This window comes from Chiloscyllium plagiosum, unplaced genomic scaffold, assembly GCF_037043375.1.
Source record: "Chiloscyllium plagiosum isolate Xiang-an unplaced genomic scaffold, Cpla_swu_hap1 HiC_scaffold_33, whole genome shotgun sequence".
Lineage (NCBI taxonomy): Eukaryota > Metazoa > Chordata > Chondrichthyes > Orectolobiformes > Hemiscylliidae > Chiloscyllium > Chiloscyllium plagiosum.
Genome location: NW_028270171.1, coordinates 1,110,017 through 1,130,240, shown reverse-complemented (window position 1 = coordinate 1,130,240; position 20,224 = coordinate 1,110,017). Strand labels below are relative to the sequence as shown.

The window sequence follows — 20,224 nt, the reverse complement described above, 5'->3', positions numbered from 1 at the left end:
GCCTAACATCTATTGTTAGAAAAGTATTAGAATCAATTATCAAGGAGGAACAGCAGAACATTTGGAAAGTCATGATCTAATCAGAGTCAGCATGACTTCATGAAAGAAAAATCATGTCAGACTAATTTATTAGAGTTTTTGAGGAAGTCTCGACCAGAGAGGACAGAGGTGAACAAGGAGACATGTTGTTTTTGACAAGGTACCTCACAAAAAAGGTTAAGTCATAACATAGAGCCCCTGGTATTGGAGATTGTATATTGACATGAATAGAGAATGGACTCATGGGCAGAATAAAGCGAGTGGATACAAGAGGTTCTGTTACCCTGTTGTCGACCTGTAGCCAGTGGGCTCCACAGGGATCAGTGCTGAAACTACAACTGTTTACAATATGTATTAATGACTTGGAAGGAGGAAGTGAACGTACTGTAGCCAAATTTGCAGATGACAAAAATAGGTAGAAAGGCTGGTTGAGAGAGAGAAACAAATAGTTGAGACAGACTGAAAGAACTACAGGTGCTGGAAATCAGACAAAAACAGAAATTTCTGGAAAAGCTCAGCAGGTCTGGTGGCATCTGTAGAAGAACTCAGTGTTAACATTTCGGGTCCAAAGCTCTTCCTTAGAACAACATGAACCCATTAGAATCCCATTCTGAGGAAGGGTCACTGGATGTGGGAAAATGTGAAGCTGTTCGTTTGGGGAAGGGAGAACAAAAGAACAGACTATTATTTAGCAGACTAAGTGAAGAAAACCTGCAGAAAGCTGCAACACAACGGGACTTTGGGATATTTGTGCATGAAATATAAAGCTAGCACACGGGGGCAGCAGGTAATCAGGAAGGGCTCATGGAATGCTGGCCCTAATTTCAAGGGATTTGGAATACAAGAGTAGGGAAGGCTTACTGTAACTGTACCAGGGGCTGGCGAGACCACATCTGGAGTACTGAGAGCAGCTTTGGTTTCCTTATTTAAGGAAAGAGATTATTTAATTGGAGGTAGTTCAGCAAAGGCTCACTTGGGTGATCCTGGTCAAAGGGATTGTCTTGTGAGAAAAGGTTAAACAGGTTGGGACTCGACTCATTCGAATTTAGAAGAAGGCGAATTAATCTCATTGAAACGTAGCGGATTTTTAAGGGGCTTGACAAGGTAAATGCTGAGACCATGTTTCCCCTCATGGGAGAGGCTAGGACCAGGGGGCATTGTCTCAGAATAAAGGGGCACCAATCTAAGACTGAGATGAGCTGAAATTGCTTCTCTCAGAGAGTTGAGTATCTTTGGAACTCCCCGCCACAGACAGCTGTTGGGGCAGAGTCCTTCTGTATATTAAAGGTTACGAGAGAGATTCTTGATCAGAGGGGTGTCAAGGGTTATGGGCAAAGGATAGGGAAGTGATGGAATGAGTGTCAGACCAGCAACAATGCTATTGAACAGCAGAGCAGGTTGAAGGGGCTAACTGGCCTACTCCTGTTCCTATTACTTATTGTCTTATGGTCTCATATATGCAAGGTTTTTAAAAGAGTAAGATCTGACAAAAGTAACCTCAGTGTATACAGGTTTAATAACACAGTGTCATAGTCAGCCTAATCACAGCAGCACTAATGTAGACGTTTCTGGTGAGGCAATGGCCTAGTGATATTATCGCTGCACTGTTAATCCAGAGACCCAGGTAATCCTTGCAAGGAATCTCACCATGACGGTGGAATTTGAATTTGAATTCAATAAATATTAGATTAGATTACTTTACAGTGTGGAAACAGGCCCTTCGGCCCAACAAGTACACACCGACCCACCGAAGCGCAAACCACCTGAGGCGGGAATTGACCCAGGTCTCTGGCGCTGTGAGGTAGCAGTGCTAACCACTGTGCCACCGTGCCACCCACAATATTTGGAATTAGGAGTCTAACGATAACCATGAACCCACTGTTGATTGTCAGGCAAACTCCATCTGGGTCACTAATGTGCTTTAGGGAAGGACACTGCCATCCTTACCTGGTCTGCTCTATATGTGACTCCACACCCACAGCAATGTGATTGTCTCTTAACTACCCTCTGGGCAATCAGAGTGGGCAATAATTGCTGGCCTAGCCAGCAACATCCTCATCCCATGAGTGAACTTAAAAAAAAAAAGCATCAAAACCTCCAGCATCATAGTATTAGCAGTTTTTAAAAATAAAATCCTATAGCAGAGGGGACACTGGAGTTAAACATGACCCAAGGTTGATGCAGCTAACAACTTCCACGTCCCTGTCTGGGACACTGGGTGTGAAGGGGGTGAGTGGTGAGAAGCCGGAGGAACAAGGGATAGACTGGAGAGGATTAGTTCCAAAAACACTCCAAGTTAAATCTTCCTAAAACTTATCAGCAATACCAAAAGCGTTTGAAGCACTGAACACTTCATTTCTCAGGGGCTGAAACTTGCTGTAATTGGTGCAATCTTTTACTCATCTTCATTGGGAGATGCAAGAAGGAAAATTGTGAAAGGAAACATTCTTCATTTAGCTGGTGCCAGAAAGACTGGGGACACCAAGCTCCAAAGCAGAGCATTCCATGATGGAACAGGCTAATAGAGGACTTTGAAGCTTGAAGAACAGCATCTCATTTTCCATTTGGGCACCTGCAGCCTCTAGGACTCAACATAGAGTTCAACAAATGTTAGAGTCTGATTCCGTCCTTCCATGGTTCTGTATGACACAGACGACCTTCAGCATAGCCATCCCATTCTCACCACACTCAACTCATTATCACTTATTCAGCCTGCCTTTTTCATATCTCTCTCTGGGTTTTGTCTCCACCTATCTGCTCACCTCTACACTCCCCGACACCCGCCCCCTCACCTCCCTAAATCTCATCTTCAGCATAAACACTACTCCTTCCCAGCTAGCATCAGCTCTGTAGAAGAAGCACTAAACTCAAAACATTAACTTTACTTTCTTCCCAGAGATGCTGCCAGACCTGCTGAGCTTCTCCAGCAATTTGTTTTTGTTTAGATCTCATGCATCTGGAGTTTTATAATACAGAGGAACCTCGATTATCCGAACAACACAGGCGGGAGTATTTTGTTCGGATAATCAAATGCTGGATAATGCAGTTTAGCCAAGCATCAGGACCTTGCAATCTTGTTTGGATAATTGAATGCTGAATATTAGAGGTTCCTCTGTTGAGGACTTTCGTCTTCCAGATATTTGCCCAAGGCCTATGTTCACATATGCCTCTGTAAGTGCACTAAGGATCATTTGGAGCTTTGCCTTAGTCTGCACACCTATTAGTGTCATCTGGATTCTGCAGCTTGATGACAGAGGCGGAGGTGCTATTGACTCTAGACTGAAGGCAAAACTGGTTCAGTAGTTTCCAACTGGTCTTGTTGATGAGCTGGGTCGGCACGGTGGCACAGTGGTTAGCACTGCTGCCTCACAGCGCCAGAGACCCGGGTTCAATTCCTGCCTCAGGTGACTCTCTGTGTGGAGTTTGCACATTCTCCCTGTGTCTGCGTGGGTTTCCTCCGGGTGCTCCGGTTTCCTCCCACAATCCAAAAAATGTGCAGGTCAGGTGCATTGGCCTGGCTGAAAATTGCCCGTAGTGTTAGGTGAAGGGGTAAATGTAGCGGAAACGTGGGACTGGGTGGGTTGCACATCAGCGGGTCAGTGTGGACTTGTTGGGCCGAACGGCCTGTTTCCACACTAAGTGATCTAATCTAATGAGCTCTACCCCAGCTTGACGGATAAGGGGTGGAGTATTGTTATACGACAGACAGACCTCACAGGACTTTGAGGCAGACGTAGGCCATTCAGGTCATCGGTTGTACTGCAGTGTTCAATGAGATCATGGCCAATCTGATAATCATCAACCCAACTTCCACCTTAACCCTAGAACCTTCGATTCCCCTACTGGTTAAATATCTCTTAGCTTTAACATACTTAAATGATCCAGCCTCGACTGGTAAACATTCCACAGATAGACAACCTTTAATGAAGAGATTCCTTCTCATCTCCCATTCTTAAATGGGCGACCCCTTCCTATGAGATTATACCTTGTGGTCCTTGATTGTTCCACAGGAGTAATCAATCAATCAGAGAGCACCTCTGGGCCACCCGGACGAACCAACCCAACCAACCTGTAGCACAGCATTTCAACTCCCCCTCCCACTCCACCGAGGATATGCAGGTCATTGGACTCATCCACCGCCAAACCACAACAACCCGACGGTCGGAGGAGGAGCGTCTTATCTTCCGACTGGGAACCCTCCAACCGCAGGGGATGAACTTGGACTTCACCAGTTTCTTCATCCCCCCTCCCCCCACCTTGTCTCAGCCGGATCCCTCCAGCCCGGCACCGCCTTCCTGACCTGCAGTCGTCTTCTTGACCTCTCCGCCTCCATCCTACTCCGACCTATCACCCTCACCTTGACCTCTTTCCACCAATCAAATTTCCAACGCCCCTCCTCCAAGTCCCTCCTCCCTACCTTTTATCTTCTCCTGCTGAACACTCTCTGCTCATTCCTGAAGAAGGGCCTGTGCCCGAAACGTCGAATCTCCTGTTCCCTGGATGCTGCCTGACCTGCTGTGCTGTTCCAGCAATAAAGTTTCAACTACATTACTGGGTGTTTAGGCCATATATTGTCTTGACTACACTGAAGAATCCATACACATCATGGCTGACAGCAAGTTCCTGGATTTTCTGCACTCTTTCCACCCACCATCCATTCTTTAGGTCATAAAAGATGCAAATGTCCTTGCAGCCCCTTGTTCCAGACAATGACATGATTAAATAACTGTCAATGTCTAGAGCAAACATGTTGCCATGAGGTCTTGGAATTATCTTTTACAAAACAGTGTGCCCATTATGACCATGCCATGCTCTAGGCATTTTACCAGCAGGACATTCCCTACACATTCCTTACCAATCAAGGAGGGGAAGAGGATGGCTCCATGCTCTGGTGACTGTATTTGCTTTAATGGAGAAATCCCCTGAGGAAATCAGCATCCTTTATCAGTTTTACCTTCTCAGAAGGGGGTGTAACTGCCAGCTTACCCTCTCCTGCCATTGACATCATTGCCTTGAGTGAGACACAATATCGCTGTGGTCGAGTTTCTGGGACATGTTCATGGAGCCATGTTCAGGCCTGTTGCAGCTCGGGTTATCCAGGAGAGTCCTGACATTCTAGACCTAATCTTCATCAAGGCTGGAAGACACCGGTGTATGGAGTCTTTTAACATGGTGTGGCTGTTGGTCACTGACTACTAGCTGGTCTGGCCTTTGTCTACCAGAAACTGAACTGGACTTGCCACATAAACAGTAGCTACAAGAGAAAGTCAAAAGCTAGGAATACTGCAGTGAGTAACTCACCTCTTGACTCCACAAAGCCTGTCCCCCATCTACAAGGCACAAGTCAGGGGTGTGATGGAATACTCCCCATTTGTCTGGATAAGAGCAGATCAAAAGAATATTCAAGTAGTTTTATATTGTCCAGGACAGAGCAGGCCACTTGATTGGCACCTCATTCACAAACTCTCTCCACAATCAGTGCCCAGTAGCAGCAATGGTACTATCTACAAGATGCACTGCATAAATTCACCATGGCAACATCTACCAAACCCACAACCACTTCTATCCTGAAGGACAACTGGACCAGATACATGGGAACATCACCACTACATGAAATTTCCCACTAACCCACTCACCATTCTGACTTGGAAATATATTGCCGTTCCTTCATTGTTACTGGGTCAAAATCCTGGATTCCCTCCCTAATGACATTATTTGTCTGCATACAGCAGATGGACTGCAGCAGTTCAAGGTGGCAATCACTACCACCTTCTCAAGGGGACTGCCCTGACCTGATATTTTTTGTTTCCACTAATGAAGTGAAATACTCCCATTACCTTAACTACCTTATCCACATAACCAGACAACTGCTGAAATTAAACTGAACTAAATATAAAATACAGCAGCTCCTTCATTCACAGGAGCATCTCAGTGAGAGTGCCAATGGCTCCAACAGTGTCCTCACTTTCTCTCACATTGAGCACGGCAATAAAATAAATCATTACCTACCACAGATGTGATGGGAAAAGGACGAGACATATTTGACATGCCTAGTTTGTTTTGAATAGCAGTCGCTGATACGATCTGTGCTGATGACATGGCTGCTATACTGGCAAGGGCTTTGTCCTTTGCTGACTGATCCTAGCAGACAAGAGAAATAGGTGTAAGACAGAACAAATTATTATAAGGGACCTTGTCATTGCTAACAGCCCATTAAACCCTCTAAGAGTTGTATACACCGTAGAGACGAGATGCTTCGTGATATGGAGTTTTTAGGAAAACTACATTGAATTAGGAGTAAAACTGTGGACTTAATTTCAGCTTCACAGTGATTATTGGGTGGGAGCAGGAGGGCAAAATTGATGGTGTGGGGCATTTGGAGTTTGGCAGCAAAGTTCAGAGTAGCCCAGACCATAAAATATTTGCCGAAGAAAGTAAAGCAGTAAAACTAAGAGCAAACACAAAAGAGCGTTAGACCAAGCGTGAAAGTGTACTGTAGGGAGAGTGAGAGATCACACAAGTCAGGGAGAGCGAGAGCGCACAAAATGAGACAGTATGCAAGTGAGAGAGAATGCAAATGGACAAGAGTGAGTAAGACGGAGAAATGCAGTCAATAGATTTCCATTTTCAGAAATCATTTTACAAGGTACCATGCATTAAGCTACTTAGGATAAGATCCCATGTTGTTGGAAGTATATTAGCATGGTCAGAATATTGGCTAACTAATAGAAGACAGTTGAGATAAAGAATGCACTTTGAGGATAGCAACCTGTAACTGGTACAGTGCCACAGGGATCAGTGCTGGGACATAATTTTTTTCCCCTCATGGGACCTGGCATCACTGGCTGACTAGTATTTCTTGTCTGTCTCCAGCTTCCCTTGAGAAGGTGGCCTTCTTACACTGTTCATCTACAATGCCACTAGAGAGGGAATTCCAGGACTTTGAACCAGCAACAGCGAAGGAACGTTATATTTCCAAGTCAAGATGGTGAGTGGCTTGAGGGGAACTTGAGATGGTGGCATTCCCTTGTATCTGCTGCCCTTGTCCTTTTGGATGGAAGGGGCAGGGAGTTTGTAAGGAGTTGCCCAAGAATCTTTGAATTTCTTCAGTGCATCTTATAAATAGTACACACTGCATTTAATTGCTGCAGTATTCCTGGCCTCCGACTGCTCTAATAGTCACTGCATTTATGTGGCAAGTCCACTTGAATTTATGGTCAATGATAACCCCAAGAATGGTGACAGTGGGGAATTCAGTGATGGTAACACTATTGAATATCTGGTGATTATATTATCCATTAATGGAGATGGTAATTGCCTGGCATTTGTGTGGTAGGAATGTTTATTGCCACTTGTCAGCCCAAGACTGGATATTGTCCAGTGCATTGCTGCATTGGAACATAGACTGCTTCAGTATCTAGGAGTCATGATAATGCTGCACATTGTACAGTCATCAGTAATCATCTCCACCTCTGACTTTATGATGAAGGGAAGATTGTTGAAGGAACAACTAAAGATGGTTGGGCATAAATCACTCCTCCGAGGAGCTGGAGCTGAAATAACTCACCCCACACTAATCGCAACCATCTTCCTTTGTGCTAGGTATGACTCCAACCAGCAGAACGTTTGCCCTCTGATTCCAGTTTTGCTAGGAATCCTTGATGTCACACTCTGTCAAATGCAGCCTTGATGTAAAGGTCGTCACTCTCACTTATCTCAATACAACATATATTAATGTATTGGATAAGAAAATTGAAAGTACAGTTTGAATGTACACATTGTGGCCTACACAAAATTAGGTTGGAAGGTAAGTGGTGAGGATGACAGAGTCTGCAAAAGGATATAGACAAGTTAAGCAAGTAGGGCAAAAATTTGGAAGATGGAACATAATTTGGGAAAATGTAAGGTTATGCAATTTGGCAGAAAGGTTAGAGGAGTTGAATATTACTTAAGGAGGAGGAGAATATTGTAGAGGAGAAGAATGAGGTACGAGATATTAGACTAGAAAGGATCGAGGTTAGTTACGAACAGGTGTTATCGATTCTAGAAGGAGTGAAAGTAGGAAATCCCCTGGGCCGGATGGGATTTATCCGAGGATTCTCTGGGAAGCTAGGGAGGAGATAGCAGAGCCTTTGGCTTTGACATTTGAGCCGTCATTGTCTACAGGTTTGGTACCAGAGGACTGGAGGATTGCAAATGTTGTGCCCTTGTTCAAGAAGGGCAATAGAGATGACCCAGGTAATTATAGACCAGTGAGCCTTACTTCTGTTGTAGGAAAGGTTTTGGAAAGGATTATAAGAGATAAGATTTATAATCATCTAGCAAGCAACAATTTGATTTCAGATAGTCAACATGGTTTCATCAAGGGCAGGTTGTGTCTCACAGACCTCATTGTGTTTTTTGAGAAGGTGACCAAGCATGTAGATGAGGGTAGGGCAGTTGACGTGGTATACATGGACTTCAGTAAAGCCTTTGATAAGGTTCCACATGGTAGGCTGTTGGAGAAAATGCAGAGGCATGGAATTGAGAGTGATTTAGCAGTTTGGATTAGAAACTGACTTTTTGCAAGAAGGCAGAGAGTGGTGGTTATGGAAAATATTCAGCCTGGAGTCTGGTTACTAGTGGTGTGCCACAAGGATCAGTTTTGGGACCACTGCGGTTTGTCATTTTTATAAATGACTTAGATGCAGGCAAAGGTGGAGGGATTAGTAAATTTGCAATGACACTAAAGTCGGTGGAGTAGTGGACAGTGTGAAAGAATGTTATAGGTTGCAGGGAGACTTGGATAAACTGCAGAATTGGGCTGAGAGGTGGCAAATGGAGTTCAATGCAGCTAAATGTGAAGTGATGCACTTTGGAAAGAATAACAGGAAGACAGAGTACTGGGTCAATGGAAAGATTCTTGGTGGTGTAGATGTGCAGAGGGATCTTGGAGTCCATGTGCAAAGATCCCTGAAAGTTGCCATCCAGGTGGATAGTGCTGTTAAGAAGGCATATGGTGTGTTAGGTTTCATTCATAGAGGGATTGAGTTCCGGAGCCGCAATATCATGCTACAACTATACAAAATGCTGGTGCAGCCACACTTGCAATATTGTGTACAGTTCTGGTCGCCATATTTCAGGAAGGATGTGGAAGCATTGGAAAAGGTGCAGAGGACATTTACCAGGATGTTGCCTGGTCTGGAGGAAAGGTCTTATGAGGAACAGCTGAGAGACTTAAACCTGTTCTCATTGGAAAGAAGAAGATTAAGAGGGGATTTGATAGAGACATACAAGATGATCAGAGGATTAGATAGGGTAGACAGTGAAAGTCTGTCCAAGGATGATGACGTCAGCTTGTACGAGGGGGCATAACTACAAATTGAGGGGTGATAGATTTAAGAAAGATTCAAAGGCAGGTTCTTTATGCAGAGTATGGTAAGGGCGTGGAATGCCCTACCTGCTAATGTAGTCAGCCACTTTAGGGAGATTTAAACAATCCTTAAATAAACACCGGATGATTTTGGGATAGTGTAGCGGGACGAGCTGAGAATAGTTCACATGTCGGTGCAACATTGAGGGTTGAAGGGCCTGTTCTGCGCTGTATTGTTCTATGTTCTAAATGGAGAAAGACTGCAGGAAGCTACAGAACTGAAGGGTTTGGAGGCCCTCATCCATATATCATACAAAGTTAACTTCCAAGTTCAGTGGGTAATAGGGAAAGCAAATGGAATGTTGACCTTTATTTCAAAAGGGAACAGAGTATAAAAGTAGGGAGGTCTTGTTAGACCAGAGGGAAAACAGTAAAGTAGGGAAGTCTTGCTAAAACTATACAAGGCAGTTGTTAGACCAGAGGGAAAACAGTAAATAGTTTTGGTCCCTTTGGAAAGGTGCATTAGGACTGAGGCAGCCCAGAGAAGCTTCACTTAGCGGATACCATGAAGGAATTATCTTATGAGACATTGAGTGGGTTGGGTCTGTACTCATTAGAATCTAGAAGAATGAGATGGCATGGTGGCTCAGTGGTTAGCACTGCAGCCTCACAGTACCAGGGACCCAAGTTCCATTCTAGCCTCAGGCGACTGTGTGGAGTTTACACATTCTCCCCGTGTCTGTATGGGTTTCCTCCCATAGTCCAAAGATGTGCAGGTCAGGTGAATTGGCCATGCTGAATTGCCCATAGTGTTCAGGGATGTGTATTTTGGTGCATTAGTCAGGGGGGAATGCAGGGTAGGAGAATGGGTCAGAGTGGGTTACTCTTTGGAGGGTCGGTGTGGACTTGTTGGGCCGAAGGTCCTGTTTCCACACTGTAGGGATTCTATGATCTATGAGGGGCATCCTTAACGAAACATACAAGATTCTCAGGGGATTTTACAGGGTGGAAAATTATTGTTGTTGGGGATGTTGTTCCCCTTTGTGTGAAAGTTTCAGATACAAGGGCATAATCTCAGAAAAAGAGCTTGCATGTTTAAGACAGAGATGAGGTGCAATCCCTTTGTTCAGAGGGTAGTATATCTGTGGAGTTTTGGGAGGCTAGGTCATAAAGTAAAGTCTGAGATAGACAGATGTTTAATCCGTAAGGAATCAAGTGTTATGGAGGAATGGCAAGAAAGTGATTTAACTGAATGGCAGAGATGACTTGATGGGCTGAATGGCCTACTTCTGTTAAAATGTCATGTGACCTTGAGACCAACAAAAAGCAAAGTAAAACAGAGAGAGAACGAATAGAAAAAAAATGAGAAAAAGAATTAGCATTTGCAACAGAGCACCCAAAAGATTGAAAGTGGGAGTGGATGAGACTTTGACATAGAGATAGAGTTGAGTCCTTGTTAAACAAACTTTTGTGGTACTCTGTCTAGGAGTAGCGGAGCTTTTAACTCCAACAATAATCAATTTAAAAAAAAAAAATCAATATGTTCAGGTGTTATTATACATCTGGGGCCGCTGGCCCAGAGGCAAGGTCAGTACCACTGCACAACAAACAGCCCTTAATCAATTATATTCTACATTGAAATGTGTAGAGTTTCCTCATTATATTAACAGTCACACAGTGTGGTGAGAATTCTCTATTGATGTACTGTGTTTATTAAATGTGTCGCTCATTCATAACATAGCTCTATTCTAAAGGATTTACAATTCCACTGAATGTATTAAGACATAAATGATGCTTGTACTCGAGGAAGCAGGTGTTTGTGTTGCTGCTTCCAAACATCATCCTCAGGAGCAGCAACAGTAGGTGCTGCCCTGACACACAAACTGCAAGAGTGCAACTCTGCTGCTTTAACCAGGGATTCTAGCAGGGGTAGAAAACATTCCGGGGATGTATGGCATCTATTCAAAACAGAGTAAATTAATTAGGAACAGCCGTTAGCTTTGATGGGAATTAAAGTATAAAGTAAACCAGATAGCAGAGTACTCAGCCACTAGTTAACTCAATGCCCAGGTGTCTGGCACTCCATTTAAACATTATGGTCAGTGGGCATAGCAGCACATAATCAGTCCTGACTATCAAATGGAATACTATTGTAAAATATGCACTATTCAATTTGAAGGCGAGGTGGTGCGTGTGGTAATGTCGCTGGATTGGCAATCAAGAGCTTGGGCAAGTGTTCTGGGAACATGGATTCAAATCTCACCATGGGAGTTGGAAGTTTGAATTTAATAAAATCTGGTATTAAAAGCCACTCTACAGGTGACCATGTAATCATTATCCATTGTTGGAAAAATCCATCTGGTTCACTAATGCCCTTTAGGAAAGAAAATCTGCCATCCTTAGTTGGTATAGCCTACATATGTCTCAAGACCCAGAAAAATTTAGTTGATTCTAACTGCTGTCTGAAAAGACCTGAACAACCAAATCAATTCAAGAGCAACTAATGAAGGGCAATGAATAGGAGGCCAATATTCCCTTCAAAAATGGAAAAAATAGTTGAGAAAGGAGTTTTATTAAGTGAATATCTCCAGGCAACATGAATACTTGTCAGAGAGTGAATATTATTCTGAAGGGCAGCTATGTTAAATAGTAAACAATGAGTGTTCTAACAAAATAAAACATGGACAGTAGATTAACTACAAATGCTGATAGTACAATGAAAGGAATGAAGCTACCCGTGGATTTTGGTTTCTTGGTGAACATCGACAGTCATCATCAGAATCACTCTTAAACAGTTCATATGGAATCACCCAAATATCTTTCCATAGATATCACAATCCTGTTTTTTTTTAAACTTAAATAGAACAAGGACCAATTGCATAATGAGGCTATCAACAACCATGATTCCTCAAGACCCTTACCTTTCTTTGCACTATCAAAGCATAATGAGAATTATTTCAGATTACAAAGCACTCAAAACAATTCTCTGATGGCTTGAAGAGTTCCTAATGGTGACCATCTCAGTTTCCAAAGTTAATGAGTGCATCCAAATCACAATTAAAGCCAACATCATGACCAGCAAAATGAAGATGGGTTAGACCAGTCACACAACAGACAATGCTGTTTGAAACACTGTTGGAGACAGCCTTTATGGGGCAGGTGTGGCATGAAGAAGAGTGATCTATAATTAGGATGACATTACAAATTTTGATATATTCCTCAGTTCTCTCCTGAAGTCATTGTCTCTTCTTTATGGCTTTAAAAGTGGTACTCACCCTCCAGCACCTGAACCCATGCTCCATCAATCAACCTGTGCAAGTGAGTTTCAAAACAAATGCCCACCATTGCCAAGTTTGATCTTGTCCGCTCTCCTCAGAGTTTTGGGGGGGGGGGGGGGGAAAGGGGAGGGTCACTGAATGGGGATGTGATCTAAAATACCCAGAACACTAAGTTCCATTGCATATACAAGAAATTGACAATTAGTTGATTGCAATGATCCAAGGTTTAGGTGATATTTGAGCTTATTATGGCTCAGAAATATCATGGCGTTTTTTAAAGATTCTACAAGAGATCCAAAAGTGAAAGTGGTTTCATGATTGGCATTGGATTTGGACGGGGTCTGATGCACCAATATCCAGAGGGATTCAATATTCCATAGGTACTTTTATTTTTCCTGATACTAAACATGGAAACAACTGTAGGGGACAGAATCAGAAATCAGGAACATGGCTTTCAGCTTCAATGCATGCAATAGGGGTCGTTCACCAAATCCAAAACTGGATAGAAGGGAGCTTGTCTTACTAATAGAAACTCAATGAGAACTAAATGTATCCCCAACACTAAATTAAACGGTAAAAGTGATTTTAAAACAGAGTTGGTATCCAATTTACGTTTGAGCAATTTTCAAAAAGAAATTGTTGAGAAACAAGATGGCTGATGGCAGAGATTGGGGAACTTTCAGTAATGTGCTAGGAGGAAACACAAGGTGTTACAGCAGTGTACATTCAATAAAAAGCAAGAGAATGTTCTTTCAGAAAACTAGCACTTTTGCCAGGAGCTCACCATATTGATTGTCTGGAGACAACGAGAGATTGTCATCCATTCCAGTCACCAAATGGACAGTCCATTCAAAACAAGAGTAAATAGAAAGATTAATCACTTTTTAGAAACACTAACAGGAGATATTTTCACACATTTCCATATTTTCATTTCTCCACACCATCCATTTTTAAAATGAATTAAATTTGCTATATCACCTTCAGTTACTTTAGACTAATCCTGTTGAAAGGCTGAGAGCAGAGAGAGAGTGGAAGTTGAGGTACCAGTGGAGAAACACAAAAGTTTGTCTAATTGCAGAGACATAGTTAAGGGGAGGTGGCAATATACAGAAATGATAATGTCACAGGGATCGCGATGCGGAGTGTCAGACTAATGCTCTGGGGATGAATATTCAAATCTCACTGTGTCGGCTTGTGGAATCTAACTTCAGCTAATAAAGATCTGGATTAATAGCTAGTCTCAGCAATGGTAAAAATCCATCTGGAGAAGCAAACCTGTTGTTCTTAGCCAGTCTGCCTTACATCTAACCTCAGACCCAGAGCACAGCAATGTAGTTGACTCCTAACTATTAAATATGATAAAAGTTAAAATGTTGGTTGGATAGAATCTACTCATACTTTTTTTGGTCAATGTTTTATTTCTAGTACATTCATCACAAACTTCAATCACATGATTACCCATATATATATATATATATATATATATATATATATATACGCACAGCCAATTATCCTTCGTTAAACATCACCTGGACTCTGATTCCATTTGGTCCTAAGCATCCCTCCTATTTACTGCCTGACAAAGTGGGTTCAAGGACAGTTGCAGAATGACCACCAATGGGCTGGCTTTGCCAGAAACACCTGCATCACATGAAAGGCTAAAGAAAAAAAAAGGCTGCTTAAGATAAAGGATTTTTAATTTTAAAGGAAAGCTTTGAATCCCTGCACTTAGGAAGAGAGTGGAATCTCTCATCTTTTTCGGTGCATTTATCTTGTCAGTGACTTTCTGAAGTGCTGGTCAAGGAGTCTTCATGAGACTCTCTCTTTAGCCTGTTGTATCACATCGTTGTCAGATACGGAGGGCTGAATCTTAACATATGTTGACAAAAAGTCAGTTTTGTAAAATTTCATTGAGGGTTTCTCTTCATGAGGTCAAGTGAGTTTTCTCCCATTTCCAGAACTTACCTACCCTCTCTGTATAGCAGCCCTCTCATTCAACGTTAGCTGGATTCTATGACTCACCACGCACAGACAGTGGTTAATCATCCCTGGCAGTGGACCTCATTTGCAATACCCAGACAGGCACTGGCAGTTTGGAGCTGCCTTCATAGTTCATGACATTAGCCCTTGACATGGCAGAGGAGGGGAAAATAATGTCCTTTCAGGATGGGGATCTGGAGGTCGGAGTGGACTGGATGTCCAGAACAAGACCACATCTCCCAGGAACTGCAGAGGAGGCAAAGCACCAGCTCCTGTCAGCCTGATCAGTGTGGCCCCAGCAATCTGAAGGGATGTGTGATGATCCTGCCATTTTAGGAGGTTATTTTGTGCTTTTCTTTGAAGAGAGGAGCTGAGCTGGCTACTGAAGATCGATTGAGTAAAGATCTCGGGGTGTTTCTTTTATTTGAAAAACAGCAGGTGCAGCCAGCTCTCAGATCCAGATTTATGGATTTTGGTTCTTATTCAGTAACATCAGAAACTATTGGGGTCCCAGAGTTGGAAGCTTCAGTGAGTGTCTCCCGGCTGATGCTAATCTGAATTTCCTCTTGATGGTTTTTCCCTCCTACATGGCGTGTTTCTGTGTCTGAATTTTCCTTTTTGTCAAGGGGAGTGTTTATGGGATGTTATTTTATTGGAATAGCTCATTAGTGATGGTTACTGTAAAATATTGCTCTGTTACGTTTTCCCAGTAGAGTTAAGTTATTCTAAGTTCCTCTCTCCTTGGTTGTATTTTTAATTTCAGTGTTGAAATAAATTGTTTTGCTTAAAATCGAATAGTTTGACCAGTCACATTACATCAGAACTGAATCGTTACATTTGCTATTAAAATAAATTTTAAAAAAAAGAGTTAGGGGCTGAGGCTACCTTAAAATATTTTGAGGGAGACTGGTCTGGTTTATACCAAATGCCCAGTGTAGCAAGATAGAAAGATGATGATCTTCATTTTGCCAAAGGAAGTGTCACCAAACTTTCTCTGAAACCACACCCACCTCACACTAAGGCTTAGACTCCACCATTCTCACTATTACCTGCAGCATCTTCTCTCACTCACTCTCACCTGACCACCCGCTTCACTGCTAACCCCACAAAGTTTCTTCACCTCATAAGCACTCACTCAGGACACCTTGTCACATTTCTCCCAGCTTCACCAGCATTAACAGCTGTGCTTTTCACTTCCATCTCACTTGATTACTCCCTTTTTCTCAGTTCAGCTGTAAACAGCACATAATAGGGAAAAACGAGTCAAGACGGGTGGTAGGGTGTCTGACATTTGGCTCCTTTGACTGTCTTAAGCAGCTACTTGACTTGATCCTCGATCCTGAATATTGGACAATATTCTCGATTTATTGTGCCAGGACCTCCTGACCATGCAGCTACATGGCCACCCCATTAACTGTTGACTGCTGAGAACCATGACAAGTTGCCTGGCTTTGTATCGATATTGAAAGCAAGGCATGGCACAGTAAATCAGTGGTGCTGTGAGCATGCAAGTCAGCATAGGTAAATGAGTGCTAGGAATCCAAACAAACAGCCCTGAGATGCAGTCTGATCCAATCCTGGAGCTGGTTGCCTATCCCGGTGTGCAAAGTCTCCTTGAAGCAGCACTGCAATGCTATGTGCTCCAAAGTACACCACTGAAGTGCAGAAGCGTACTATAAATGGATTGGGGATGTGCCATGATGGCACAGAGAGGCTGGCACGTACCAGATGCAAATGTCTATGGTCATGGGTGAGTGCAGCCATTGCCCATAGAGAATGCCAAGTCATTTGTACCAGGTGTCCAAAATGGTAGTCTGGAGGAGTAAGTGGTGAGTTGGAGTTGCGAGGTATCCATTCTGACTTTCACTTTGGGAAGTTTTGACATCTAGTTTCTACCTACCCAGAATATGATAGGAAGCTGTATATTAATGAGGTGAAACTCAGTGCTAATAAAGATAATGAGTAACAACCCTCATTGATAGCCATCCCACTGCTCTCTAGTGAAAATATTGCTATCTCCGAGGCCAAGAATTCTGTTGGAAAATGCAACATGTTTCTCCCAACATCAGGAAAGGCCTCGCTAGATTCTTCACAACTTTCACAGATTTCTTGCTATAATCCACATCATTTGAGAGCTTATAACAATCCGTCCAGAAGGCTTTCTGGAATTGACAAAGTTGAAGGTTGCATAAGCATTTCCGTGTGACAATGTGCTCTGCTCTAACCAGTTCTCTAGATACCATTTTGCAAAATGGTTCAGCTGGTAAAAGGCAATGCTGTATCCTGCCTACTTCTCACTCAGGCCCACACACTTCACTGAGCTATAACCTTCAAACATAATGCATGTCCAACATTTATTGTTTTGCTTCACAATCAGCTGCGACCCTCACACACACAGATCTCACAGTTTGAAAACACTGCCAGCTATTCACTCATGGTAGTCACATCACCTCAAGTTGCACCTCACTTTGTTGCACATTTCCCTCTTGCAGGGCAAGGTGACATGTAGCTGGAGGCAGCAGTGCCTAAGAGGGGCCAGGCACAGCAGTATATCTTTGACCCTTGGAAAAAGACCGTGTTTACCATTTTTGGAATAGCCATTGCCAAGTGCAGCCAGTGACTAAACTCTAATACATGGTCATATTCACAGCCACTAGCTCAATATTAATACTGTACATAATTCAGGGATCAGCATCGAGCTGGAAGCTAGATATGGCCAGAGGGACCTGTGGTACTTCTCCCTGTGAGTGGCTCTGGGGAGTAAGTGCTTTCAAGAGATAATATCCAGGAGGAACAAAGGAAAATATTTTGAAATTCTTCAAAGTTATTTCAAAACCATCTTTTTGGTCTTAATGAACAGTCAAAGATCACAATGTGTTACCATGGTAACCAAACAAAGTCCAAATTATCAGAGCAAGTGACTCCTTACCTTTAACTTGCTGTGAATCTCACGTGACTTCCTTCGAGCAAGCACCTGAATGTGACTCGACACCTAAATGGGGAAAAGGACAATGAACTTTTTTAACTTTCATCTACAAATAAGTAAATAAAAGCCTGATGAGCCAGGCGAGATGAGAGCCCGAGTTTTAAAAATAAAACTCCTAATTAGCCAGTGTTTCAAACACTTGTATCATTCACAATACTCAAGAATTGTTGTTAATCCCCCAAATGTGACTAAAATACTCAACATATTCACAAATTGGCTACATTTGGAGACAGGGCTGAGAGCGGAGCTTCTGCCTGATACCACTTGGGGGCAGTGTATTCACTGGTAATTTCATCCTTGCAGACATCCAAGGAAATAATCTCTTACTCTCACCCTGATATTGACACACACACCAGATGCAGAAGTACAGGTAGCAAAATGCACAAAATAAATTAAAAACAAAAAAATGTCACAGAGATGTGGCAGTGAGCAAATGTTTGAATTGCTACTGAAAATAAAAAATTACAGAAATCATAGCGGTAGACAAACAGGGGGCTGAAAGAACAGTGAGCCAGGCAGCATCAGAAGATGGAGAAGTCAATGTTTCAGGTGTAACCCCTCTTCAGGGCTGAATGAGATGGTTGCGAAGACAGCAGCTGAGAAACGTCACATGGCTGTAGTATCGAGTTTGTTTCATCATGTGGTCAAAGAGCTGGAGGGCTGAAGAGGTCACGGCGTTGTGACAGTGAGAAAGGGACTCCCTGAGTGCATATCTGAGGGAGGCAGAGAACATCTTCAAAGTGGGCATCCTTTGAAGAGGCTTTGCAGTGGTAAAAACATGGTTAGAGACAAAAAAACCTGCAGCTGCCGGAATCCAATATAGACAAGGAAATCACAACAGGTCAGACAGTATCCATGGAGAGAGGGCAAACTAATCGGATGTGGTGTGGAAGGGGCAGCATTTATGCTCTAGTGATGGTGGTTGAGGTGGGTGGGGTTGGGTGGATGGAGTGCTGGGGAAGAAAGGCTGCTGATGGTGCAGATTAAGTGATCAGAATGTGAGAATGGCAGAACAATGATGCATCTAACTGCCAAACTCAAAAGGAGATAGCCCCACTGGGGTGGGGGGAGGGAAGAGAGTACATGGTAACAGAATACAGCAAGTAAAGCTAAAAGAAAAGGGAAGAAATGGGTTCACAATCTAAAGGTGTTGAACTCAATATTAAGTCCAGAAGGTTGTAAAGGGCCTAGCTTGTTGCTTCTCTAGGTTTGTGCTGTGATTCACTGGAGCACTTCAGTATACCGGGGACAGACAAGTGGGTGTGTGAGGAGGATAGAATGACCAGCTGCGGGAAGGTCAGGGTCATGCACATACCTGTTTGCGTGTCCGTGTTTTTCCTGTCCGCAACTTGATATACCTCGCAATTAATTCATTGCGTCCTGAGGAAAGATAGACAAATGATTTATTAGGCAGTTTAAGGTCAACTGTACAAGCAACTTCAACTTAAAGAAATCAGCATCTGCATTATTCAATTCCTTCAAGAAAATAGAAGCATGGTAATCTTTAACTGCATTGGGAATTTACACTTGACAGATAACACATTCTCATCCCCTTCCAGTTCACTAACTGCTTCCAGACCATATGATCATTTGTTGTCAACAATAACTCACTCACTATCGAGTAGGATTGTCCACCTGGGAAATTGTCTCCCCCAAGTCATGGGTTCTCTGGGTCCTTGCATAACCAATGCTAGAGTCACATTTCCAAGCACACATTTGGAAGGGGTTTCCAAGAAGTGGAAGTGGTCCTTGGCCTGGAGATTGTTGCCATTCCTTTTCCATATTTCCTCTCACTAACAAGCGTTCCCAAAGAATTGTGTCTCATCATACAGTTGATTCCTTCTAAACAAGGGTCTTCCACACGTTGATACCTTTGTTGCATTTTGTGAAGATAACCTTCAGGAAGTTCTTGAAATGTTTCTTTTGTCTTTCTTTTGTTCAAGTACCTTTCTTGACTATTTGCTTTGGTAGTTAGAGCTCAGGCATTCTAAGGACATGGCCAGCCCAATGGAGTTGGTTTCGGGTGATTGTGGCCTCAGTGATGGTGCTATTGGGTCCTTCAAGGACTATGCTTTAGTATGCCTATCCTCCCAGCTGATGTGGAGAACCCAACTCAGTTTTAATTGTACTTCTCAAGAGCTTTGAAATGGTGTCTCTATATAGTCCACATTTCACAGCTCCATAGAAGAGTCGGAAGGATGATTGCATTATTCACAAGAATCCTGATCTCTCCATGGATGCCACGGTTGCAAAAGACTTTCATCATTCGGCACGATGCTTATATGAAAACAGCATTGGCTTTGGCTGAACAAAACCAAACTTCTTCTTGCAACTCCTTCCTTCTCAGTTACCCATCTCAATGCAAGCAGCACTCTGCAACAACAGATCTGATTCAGTTTGGAGTCCAATCACCCTTTGTCCAGTTTAAAAACTAAGTGACCCACACGAATTCTTTTGTTAAATTACCTCAATTCTTTTTGCACATTGTAAAACAATTGCAAAGCAGCTCAATGTACTGTCAATATTGAAACAAAAAAAGAAAAAAATTCTTTTTCCTTGACTAGGGAACCATTTCAGGCTTTGCTTTTC

The 20,224-nt window shown here is 42.9% G+C and overlaps 1 protein-coding gene across 4 annotated transcripts in view; it reads right to left on the bottom strand.

Annotated features, from left to right (window-relative positions):
- LOC122542064 (transcriptional enhancer factor TEF-1-like) overlaps positions 1–20,224 on the bottom strand; it is an 87,773-nt gene that overhangs the window by 13,151 nt on the left and 54,398 nt on the right. For 3 of the 4 annotated variants that reach the window (XM_087978149.1, XM_043679353.2, XM_087978150.1), the window contains 3 exons: positions 18,951–19,015; positions 17,579–17,641; positions 6,049–6,180 (listed from right to left, as the gene is read on the bottom strand). In XM_087978149.1, the coding sequence (XP_087834275.1) occupies positions 6,049–6,180; positions 17,579–17,641; positions 18,951–19,015 (260 nt within the window). The remainder of the gene's footprint in view (positions 1–6,048; positions 6,181–17,578; positions 17,642–18,950; positions 19,016–20,224) is intronic. The other variant, XM_087978151.1, reaches the window with a different exon arrangement.